Here is an 11,071-nt window from a genome sequence, read left to right on the forward strand (position 1 = left end):
GCGCCGTCCCGTGAAGCGCCGCCCGTGAGGAATCAATGGCAAGGCTGACCGACGGTAGCCTTGCCATTGATTCCCCACGGGAACCGAGGCCGTTGGGGGAAGACGAGGCGCCGAGTCGCTGACGCGGCTGGCCCGTGTCTTTTTCGCGCCAAAACAGCTCGCCCCGGCGCCCCCGGGCGCCCCCCAGCGCGCCGGGTTCGGGCTGGGTCCGTCGGCGCTGTTTTCGGCCCAAGCCGGCGAAAATCGAGCTCCTGGGGGCGCGACTGGGCCGTTTTTTCGGCGCCGGCGCGAAAAAATCACCTGGGAAGGCCTTCGTAGGGGCGCGGCTGGAGATGCCCTTACGAGCGAGCCGCCAGTATGATTCCCAAATTAATTTCTTATGTTTTAATTGTATTAGGCTTTTACGGGCATGGAAGCGGATTCCTTTTTCTTCAGAAGCAAACTTTTGTTTGTTTGAAAACAATCAGTTGCTACCCTGGAAACCATTTTATGTTTGAGTGGAAGCAAATTTAGTTTTTGCCCATTGGGGATACAAAGTAACATTTATAATATAACTTTTAGTGGATGCAAGTGTAACTTTTAGTGGAAGCAAATTTTCTGGTCGCTAGAAACAAATTATTGCTTCATTGGGGATACAAAGTAAACATTTATAATATGCACATATTTCCATATGAATTTCTGTTAGATCGAACCTACTTTGGCTATGTGTTGAAGCAAATTATTGATTTGATGGAAGCATATATGTGAGAAATAAACCATGTGAAGAAAAAAAGTATCAATCCTGGAGTGTCTCATAAATGTAGCAAACTGTTTTTTACATGAATTGGCCTGAACAATCCAAAACAATAAGGTGTGCATCAAGGGAGGTTGCTCGCGCGTGCCATGTCGAATGCGTGGGTTGGGCAAGGAATAAGTAAGAGGGAAAAAAAGAAAGAAAGGAAAAGTTGTGGAGCGAAACCCTCACACCGCACGTCCTCCACCTCCCTTCGCCTCCAGCGCCCCTCTTCCCTCTCCAGCGCCGCCACAGCCGCCTGGGCGACGCTCCCACCCACCACCTATGGTTGAGGTCGGCGAAGCGGCCCATCGCGCGGCGCCTGGGGACGTCGCCTCCCTCCGCCGCCAGCAGCGGCGACTGGCTAACATGCGGTCGTCGCCGCCAAAACCGGATGGCGTGCTGTCCGGCGAGGGGCCCGACCTGCTGCGCGGCATCGCCTCCTCCACATCCGCCAGCGGATCGAGATCCACGACCTCCATCCCGACCTGCCTTTCCCTCCTCTCGCTTGTCAGAAAGGAGTGCAGGCCGCTGTTGCCCCACACGAGGTCATCCTCCTCTTTGGTTTTGCTGATTCCGATGGCGTTGGCTCGACCTACAGGTTCGTCTCCCTCCCTCTCACCCTGGTCTGCACTGCGAGCTTTCTTTTATTTCGTCTCTCTTCATCTCCACATGATTCTGGCATATCGGATTGAGTTTGTGGTACCTGCAGTTTATACCGGAACTTAATCTGAAGGTCAGGACTTCATGCCCTTTTCTCTTGAGCTGAAACGCATGCAAGCATGGCTGTTGACCGAGCCCCCTAATTCAACTATTCAGGTTGGTTTATACATATTGCTGCTGAATTACCTTGACTGCTTGTCAATCAATTAAACCATGTGTTTGCCATGTTGTAGATATTGCAAGATTTGTGTGCTATCTTATTATCTAGATGTGCTTTAGGCCTTTAGCAAAACCGTTTTTCGTATTATCCATTTGGCTGATTCACATAATCTCGCAGGTACAGATTGATTGGGTCATGTCTGTAGTTTTTTTCAGTGCTGCAGGTTCATGTTCTTGGGGAAAAAATCGTTGTCTATTTCCTATATTGGTGATGCGGGTGAACTGATTTGGGTATTATAATGAGCTTTTCTCTTTGGTAATTTCATCATCCACGTAATGTCTCCGACAGAGCAGAATCTTGCGAAGTTAACACTCAATTTGTTTGCGTTAAGGCATGAACACCACGCTTTGCTGATTCGGTGCCACTTATCTGGTGCAGGAAAATGTCGATGTTAAAGCATTTGGTCATGATGGATCATTTTACTGGTTCTCAGTTCAACTCAAGATGGCTCAGATAGGACCAAGTTTGAATATTCATGTGTTGGATAGGGGTTGGGGTTGGTCTCCTGCACAAGAGGTGAAGTTCATTTATGTAAATTTGTGTCCCGTGGTCATATATTGGCCTGTAGAATTTATCAGGTGCCAAGTTCACTTGCCATACACTTAATTATGTTTCTTCTGATTTATACTACCGCCTTACAGAATTTGAAATTAATAAACCATAACTTGTTCATGATAAATTTGATTGTTGATGTCCTCATGTGATATAATTTACTTTTCAAATATGTGAAGGTGCAAATTGGAGCAGAAGATTCGTCTATGATGCAGCAGCTCAAAGCTGAAGATTTCGTATGTTTGAACGCTTACCTGTCTTTACCTAATAAATAGCTCACTCATCCATTAGATTCTAGCAGTCTAATTGTTCTGATGGTAGTGCGCATGATTGGGTTGTTGTGTTGGATGAAAACAGGAAGGATGTCATATCTGAGCAGATAGCTGATCTGATTGGGGATGCGGGTAGTACGGTATGCTCTAACACTGTTTTATCAAATATTTTGGTCGGCAATTACTTAGATAGAGTTCTCAAGTTGAAGTTGCTTTAATTTTCTTGGGAGACCATCTTCGAAAAAATCCTTGAAAGAACATACTTGCTGATATTTTGTATTCGTGGGCCGTATAGTTTTGGGGATGCAACAATTAGGCTATCCTCACTGGTTTTGAATCACCAAGTCACTTTAATAATTCTCAGAGAGCAGCTCAACAGGTGCACAATGAGCCTCTAATATAGTGATACTATTCTATATGGGAATATACTTATGTAATTTTCAATGGAGTAACTTGCCAACTATATTGTGATATAACATGTGTATTCAACGCATCAAATGCTGCAACTAAGGATAAGATCTTGGCTGGTAGTCACACATATTTATGAGTGTCAGTAAACCATCTGGTGCTCTATCTAACAAAACAGTGCAAAAGAAGCAAACAAAACGCCGACGACAGATCAGTTGATAGGACTGATCCACTTCTAAACGATTCATATATTCGTGATCTACCATTTTATCTTTTGCTTGGCCGGGATTGATTAGCTAACCACATTCTTGCAATTAATTACTATCTCAAGAAGTTCTTTGTACTGTCGCTTTGATCCCTTTTTGGGTTACAAGCATGCTCACCCAATGTTCATGAAAATGTTAAACCAGGGAGTGTATATTCAAGTCTAAAGCATCATATCAATTTGTGCTGTCTTTGGGTAATAATTTAATTGTGCTTTTAATCATATATATCACTATAGGTTGTTGTTATAAAGTCTAAAAGCTACATGGGAAGATCTCAGCAAATACTTTAAGCCGCAAAGTATCAAAGGTGACCACCCTGTCATCCTTCTCTATTGCTGGTTGCGGGCTAATCACTCTTGTTCTTTGCCGGGTGCAGGGGATTTCACCCTCTTGCCATGCGCTGAGCCGCGGTGGGAGAAAGTGGGTGGCAGCGAGCCGGTGGATTGGTCATTGGTCAGTTGCCATCTCTTCAATTGGGTGAACTTCATTACAAGAAAAAAGCAGCAATTTGGTCATAGTAAATTGGGTGTCATATGATTTCTTGGTTGACACCCTTTTGTTTTCGCTGTGACTGAAACCCTACATTAAATGACAAGGCAACTTCTCAGACCTAAATCTTACATGCAAAATATATTGTATACTTTTGAGACAGACTTTTTGTCCTCACAGGATAAACTGCTTGTTGTATTTCACAATGAGGACATTTGTTTGGGGGGTGTATCCTAGAGTTAAGGATGCTTGGATGGAAGTGGTGGCCTCACAAAGGTAGTCATTATATTTTCTTGCCCTGAAGTTACTGATAGTGAGTTAAATTTTCTTAGTGATTGCTTGAACACATTGCTTACCAGGCACCCTAATGTGTGTAGGCAAGATCGAAATGCACAAATACCTGCTCAGGTATTTTCCAGTTATTTTAACTTCTTGCAATATGTTGGCTGACACTTACTCGATTCAGATACAGTATGTTGGCTGAATCTTACTCCGTTCACATATCTCTCTTCTTTGGCTCTTTGTTTTGGCTCGGATATGTCTTTGCAAAAGAATTTTTTGCCACCAATTAATTTGCAAGGGCACATACTATTTGTAGCAGCGTACAAAAACTCAATTCACCTCATGCTTTTGTAGAAATGGATTGTCGCACGAAGTTGTCTCAGTTAGTAGACTATATTTGTTAACGTATAGTTACTTTTTGTGAGAAGTAATCATATAGTTTTTTGATGGCAGTATACTTATATAATATTCTTATTGTTGAGGTACTAAAAACATTTTGGTTAATTATTACTTAGTGTGACACTTCAGTAAGTCTTTTGAGTAGGCAAAATCTCTCAATTTATATTGCCATAATAGGCGATGTCTCATTCATGGCATCAAATACAGCTTATTTTAGAATGGTACATATGTAATGTTTGGCTTCCTTATATCATGTATGCTTTCCGTTTGCTGTAAACTAATAGTTAGGTTGTAGTGTTTTCATTCGCTCTTGGAAGTCATATCACAAGCACATCCGTAGCTATTGGCCTTGAACATTTCACCTTCCAGGTAACTCGGATGCTCACTACCACTCAGAATCAGTGACTTGCCTTCTTACTATGATTTTTTTAGAAAACCTTCTTGCACTTGATAATGCGTCTTTTTATGACACATACGACTGTTTCTCCAGCACTGATTTCCAAGCAACAAAAGTTGTGCCAATGTATGATAAATTTATATTTCTAGCCTACTCTCATGTTAATGTTGCTGTTTATACAACTTAATTAACATGGGTCATCGTCATGTGTAAATCTTCTGCTTTGAATTCCCATTTTGATTTTCCACAAACTATTTCTTTCCGGTAAATTTATATTTCTTATTGTATTTACTAAATGTCAATTTGGATAACCATGCATCATACAATTCAGATTTTAGTTGCAGTCACTCTCCTCATCAACGCTCAACAATGGCCTCTTCTTCCGGTGCCCGAAGCAGCCGCATACCCATATGCCTCGTGCTGATTCTCCTGATCGCCTGTGAGAAGTCAGCCATCATGCCGGTCGGCCAGCAATGTGAAGGACCAGATGATCGACTATTGATTTATTGCAGTACGATGTTGCCTCTTCAGTACATCTGTGTTAGCTCTTTCTGTTACTATCCATTCTGTCAGCTCTATTTGACAGGAAAAAGCCACTGAAGTTAGCGTTGCGTGCCTGAAAGTCTACAAGTAGTAGTCTGACAAGAGGGCGTTTTGAAAGATGTTTGCTTGTTGTAGCTATACCAGTTATACCTCTACGGTAGGTAGCACTATATTTTATTATTTTTGTGGATTTGGGGAGGATTTTTAGCTCACTCTTTTTTTGTACCAAATTATCTGCATTTGGCAGTGCTTTCATATTTCCCTTCTTTGGCTCTGATGCAATTAAACTTTGTTATAGTATGTTGAAAATTCAGGTGATGACCAATCAAAAGGCTGTTGATGAGATCAATGACACCAGAGGGGCGGACAGGCAGCTGCGAAGCATCTGACGGAGCAACTGGTGAATAGGAGGAGCGAAGACAACATCTCTTGCGTCGCTGTAAACGTCCGCTGCTATGAGAGCTTCAGTCAGTGAATAGGAGGAGCAAAGACAACAACTGCTTCGTCATCGTAAACTTCCACTCTTGGCCGAGCTTCAACCTGCTAGCCCCTTATGCGTACAATTAGTTATATGCCAGATTGGTTTTACAATTTTTTCTGTAGTTGTTCATACGATGAAAGAGTTTAATATGGTTGGGGATAACCCACCACCCAATGGGATCAAGGTCTCTAAAATATTGTTGTTTGTTTGGTTATCAGGTGTAAATTCTATTGCAAGTTCCTTATATGTGCATGTTCATCAATCTGAAAAAAAGGAGGTGAAAAGGTCGCTCGTCAATCTGGCACCGCGCAAACTTCCTCTCAAGAGGCGCCAACGGGTGGCGCCCCAACCCCTAGTCGGAATCAAACTTTGATTGCATGCAGTCTGATCGCTTCACGTTTTAGGATATACTCCGCCATGCTAAGCGGAAACAGTAGATAACTACAGGAGCGTGATTAGCGAGGGTGCCGTGCATGCTAAGCGGAAACAGTAATTAGGAGGCAATCAAACAACCATGCACGGTCTAGTAGTAGATCCAACGGTCATTTTACATCCCATCCTACGGCTTAGCACTGGTCATAGGAAGCAGGTATCAGTAGTCTGTTCTCTAGTGCTTAAAAAATTATGGGTACAAGATGTGAATATGCACAAGGTGTCGTAGCCGGACTGCCGGAATAGAAAAAAATTACAGCTCAAAGTAAGTGCAAGTGTATAATTTCCTATAATTGTTTTCTTGACAGAAGCTACTATTTGCCGTAACTTTTACATTTTTTGGATTTTTTTTCCTAGACTCGGTTCTAGTGCAAGCACCGGCTTCAATGTACCGTTGACCCTTATGGTCACCCCTACTATGCCATCGCGACCTTATTCTAGCCACAGTTATCTGACAAACCACCTTATACACATGGCCCGAGATCAGGCTGACCAGAACACACAGTAGTACGTCCAGAGCGTGAGAGCCAGCTAGCGCGCCCTTGCCTTGCCCTCCGGCCCAATTTTCCCTCTCAAAGTCGGTTGTCTTCCTTCCTAAGCACACCACACACTTCCATATAAATTCACCGAACCGGCACCTGTGTCAATGCCTCTCTTCTATCACTCTTGTCTTGTCTTGTGTCCTTACCAAGCCGAGCAAGTCAAATTCCTCTCTCGAGCTCCATCTCACGATCGCAGGCCAAGCTATGCCAATGGAGGTATGGCTTCCGTATCATACTGATGTTTCCTGCCGTTGCGTTCGTTTGATTTGCCATGGCCGAGCAAAGCTGATGTATGTGTTTCTCACAGGATATGAGGGGGTACCGGGGGATACCGGCGTTCGGGGAATGGAACTACGGCGACGGCGACGGATGGTCCGTGCTAGCCCAGCGTTTAGAGTCTGCGATGCACATCCCGTTCCCCGTACACAAACCCTGCAAGGTGAGTACACAAACCCTGTAGTAGAGTTCAGATGTAAGGCTCCATTCCACTCGAGCAGTCATGTCTTGGCCGACTCCAAATTCATCTGCATCCACGGCCATGGTGGCGAATCTTGAATCTAGTGGATCCTTGCTTTGGAAGCTAAGATAGCTCGTGAGCTTGCAGCACACGGCACGCTCTCTTGTCAAGCAAGTCCGCACAGAGTCAACACTCGGTCAGCAGTCATGTGATTCATTTGCATCTCTGGTCATGGCGTGTACGTTTTTGGTGACAAGTCCCTGTATCGAGTTTAACACATTTACTCTAGAATCCAGCCGATATGATCCGTACTCTGGAGGCTAAAATGGCTGGTAGGCTTGTCGCAGTACACGGCACGCTTTCTAGTCAACCATGTCCACGCTGCGTCAACAGTCAGCTGTACTCTGACTAGTGCACACCAGTGCATGCATACTACAGTGCTCTAGCTTTTGTGCGGGCCCCACGTTGCATTCCTTGCCAAGCACGTCACACTGGACACGGCCCTGCTCTCCTGCGTGCGCATGTCCTGCATCAAGGCATACCGCGTATATATGTTCTTCTTCTCCCTTTTTTTGACAAACGCGTATATGTCTTCTATGTTGGCTAGCTTTTCATGGTCTCTAGCTTGACGACAACTTACGTACGCGTGTGCAGAGAACGAGGGCAGGTCGCAGGAGGCGCGTCCCAACGTTCGGAGAGTGGAACAACCACATCAACGGCGACGATGGTGGCTGGACGGCGGCCGTCGTCAACCATTGCTTCGAGCCTGGCACGGTACACCAATCACTCAAGGAGGAACCCACTGGTTACGACAGTGGCGTCGCCGCCATTGGGAAGAAGTACAAGGTGGCTAGGGAAACCTGGCTGGATGACTCTTGGACCCACACAGCAATGGAACCCTTCTCTTTCGCGGCGGTCAAGGCTATTGACGACGACCTGTATGAGGTCCCACCGGACATGCCCCGAGCTAAGCTAATACAGGTGTGTAATTAATTTTCTGCGGAGTATGATGGCTGCATCGCATGTTTCAGGAAGTTTTTTTTTTAACTGATTTCATGAAGTTTTCAACACAAGAAAGAAATTTATTTGTTTCAGGAAAATGACTGGTCGTTATATATGCAGTCCACGATTGTAACTTTCACAACACAAGAACTCCAATCCTACACATACACTTTTTTGATGAAAAAAATATAAAAAAACAATTGGCGTACGGCTTCAGTTTTGCAACAAATTAACTGAAAATACTCCTTCAATAGTCGATTTCTCTGCCAGTAAAAGTATGGAATACATTTTCAGTTAATGACTGAAAATTTGCCCCACAGCTTTATGAGTTGTCAAATACCGCTAATGTTTATAATTTTTATCAACGCCTAATTATTTTGTTTCATTGCAGAAGGGTAGGACGTGGCTGAGGAGCCAGCTAAGGAGGTGTTGCGGCCTCAACTGTTTCGCCTACTGAATGTCGCCTAGGGTTCACATTGTCACATGTTTTGGTGGATTAATAGATAAACTGCATGATGTGGTTCTCCGTACTTGAGAATGTAACTATGTAAGATGGTATGGTGGTGGGTTGATGACTTATATATAGGTTATTTATTTTCACTCATTTATGTTATCTATGAGACAAACTCCCAAGCTGATCAATTTGATTTATGAAGATTTATGTGCTAATGCCTGCCGTATTTGTTGAAATGAAGAAGGGAACATGCCCATAGTACTAGCATTGTGATCTCCTCTTCATGAGCGGAAATACGAAAGTCCTATGCATAAATGCCATCAACTCAACTCTTTTGCACATGCCGCTCTAGTCATGGTAGGTAAGCACTGAAGCCCAAGCTACCCAGTCATCTGAAACCAGTATATACTGGCAGAACCATCCATCGAAATGGTCGTGAGGAGACACACAAGTGACATTATTTGAGTGAGGACCAGGACAAAGATGCACAATGTCAAAATAGTAGCAAAATGTGATCTATAGAAATAGGAATAGGGTGCATCAGGAATTCATATGGGAGTCATACACTGCATACCTGTACATCTGTCCAATATCACTGGACTTGCATCATTGGCCTTCCAATGTCATTTGCACACTCGGGCTCTGTTTGTGACACTAGTCGCCACTGGTGACAAATGGGTCTGCTGTGTCAAGTGAAATCCTCATCGTTGGACGCTGGTGACCAATGAGTCAGGTGAGTCAAGGCAAGTCCTTCATCCTGGACCCCTACATGAGTTATGTGAATTTTGGAAACCACACATGATGGACGACCGACGGCATATTCATGGCAAGGTATGCACATAGGATGTTGTTTGAGTTGTAGATCCATAGCAAGGACGTTTCATTGATCTAGATGGCCAATGAGGCTCTTAGAACTAAGATTTTTACATGGCTTGTTGTGTGTGGCCAGTGTGTGACAGTTCACAAGACTAAGAAACACATTCTTGCAATCCAAAATGTGGGCTTTGCTGCCACCAAAAAAAAGGTTGGCGATCACTTGTTGGCGGAATGCTCTTTCTCCTAGACCGTATGGAGAAATGTGACTGTAAATATGCTCGGTAGTTTTCGTAATATGCCACTCATGGCGTTTGGCTCTCTGAGGCAATGGTGGCAACATAAGATGGCATTGCTGTAGCTGCATGTCAAGGAGGTTTGGAGGACTGCCACTATTTTCGTTTGGTTGACCTAACCAAAGGAAAGGAACAACCTCATCTTCTTGAAGAAACGGTGCACCATTGACTAGTGATGGCTCAGGCTGCAGAGCAAGGACGCGATCTAGAACTTGGCTCTAATCCCAGGGTTGCGACAAGATGTATTTAAAAAACCGGATGTAGTGATGTAAAGCTCTTGCTGTGAGTGAGGACGTAGGGCGCCCTTGCCTTGCCCTCCGCGCCAAGTTTCCCTCTCAAAGTCGGTTGTCTTCCTTCCTAAGCACACCACACACTCTTCCATAAATTCAGCGAACCGGCCTCCGCCCTTCCCTGTGCGAATACCTCTCTTCTATCACTTGGAGAGTCTTCACTCTTGTCTTGTGTCCTTGCCAAGCCGAGCAAGTCACCGGGGGCTCCTCTCACAATCGCAGGCCAAGCCAACGCCAAGTCAATGGGGGTATGGCTTCCGTATCAAGAGCTGCTCATGCTGATGTTGCTTGCCGTTGCGTTCGTTTGACTTACCAATTTGCCATAGCAGTGCGAAGATGTATGTGTTTTTCGCAGGATGCGAGGGGGTACCGGGGGATACCGGCGTTCGGGGAATGGAACTACGGCGACGGCGACGACTGGTCCGTGCTCGACCAGCTCTTCGAGTCTGCGATGCACACCCAGTTCCCCGTATACAAACCCTGCAAGGTCAGTATTCACTTTCCACATACTACGGTGCTAGTAGAGTTCAGATGTAAGGCTCCACTCCACTCGAGCAGTCATGTCTATCGACTCCAAATTCATTTGCATCCACGGCCATGGCAAATCTTGAATCCAGTGGATCCTTGCTCTTGAAGCTAATGTTAGATATATTAAGTTATGGAGTCCATGTAATCTCAATCTCCTCCCGTATCCTTCTGTAACTCTGTAACGATCAGATCGATAGATCGATCAAATCCTTGCGTGTACGCCACGACGAGGGCTTCTTCTCGTCTCAATATACACGGACCACGCGGCTCCCTCGAGGAGTAGGAACGCTTCCATAATTTTATATGGTATACAGAGCCATCCTCTTCCCAATATAACTACGAGAAAAACTCCATCGCCATGTCTTCCACCTCGACCACGGTCGTCCTCAACCTCGGTCCTCCTCCGTCCGACAAGTTGGCAAAGGGGAATTATCTCCTGTGGAAAGCTCAAGTAATGCCCGGCCTGCGAGGAGCGCAGGTCACAGGGCTTCTCGATGGAACCGACGCCGCGCC

The 11,071-nt window shown here is 44.8% G+C and overlaps 1 protein-coding gene across 16 annotated transcripts; it reads left to right on the top strand.

Moving 5' to 3' along the window:
* The first annotated feature begins 882 nt into the window (after nt 1-882).
* On the top strand, nt 883-5,997 carry LOC119341099. 16 transcript variants are annotated; one of them, XR_005164898.1, is made up of 12 exons: nt 883-1,373; nt 1,485-1,591; nt 1,773-1,885; nt 2,034-2,171; nt 2,387-2,443; nt 2,565-2,619; nt 3,390-3,460; nt 3,530-3,606; nt 3,823-3,918; nt 4,020-4,692; nt 5,059-5,420; nt 5,562-5,997. XR_005164898.1 is itself a non-coding variant. In XM_037612990.1 (7 exons), the coding sequence occupies exons 2-6, from the start codon at nt 1,520-1,522 to the stop codon at nt 2,580-2,582; spliced, it is 360 nt and encodes a 119-aa protein (XP_037468887.1). In that variant the 5' UTR covers nt 883-1,373; nt 1,485-1,519; the 3' UTR covers nt 2,583-2,619; nt 3,530-3,744. The 16 variants fall into 16 exon arrangements, 1 of the variants encoding a protein (XP_037468887.1); XR_005164900.1 differs by having other exon boundaries at nt 4,020-4,050; nt 5,562-5,996; XR_005164896.1 differs by having other exon boundaries at nt 4,020-5,231; nt 5,294-5,420; nt 5,562-5,995.
* The last annotated feature ends 5,074 nt before the right edge of the window (nt 5,998-11,071 follow it).

The sequence above is a fragment of the Triticum dicoccoides genome, chromosome 7B, assembly GCF_002162155.2.
Source record: "Triticum dicoccoides isolate Atlit2015 ecotype Zavitan chromosome 7B, WEW_v2.0, whole genome shotgun sequence".
NCBI lineage: Eukaryota > Viridiplantae > Streptophyta > Magnoliopsida > Poales > Poaceae > Triticum > Triticum dicoccoides.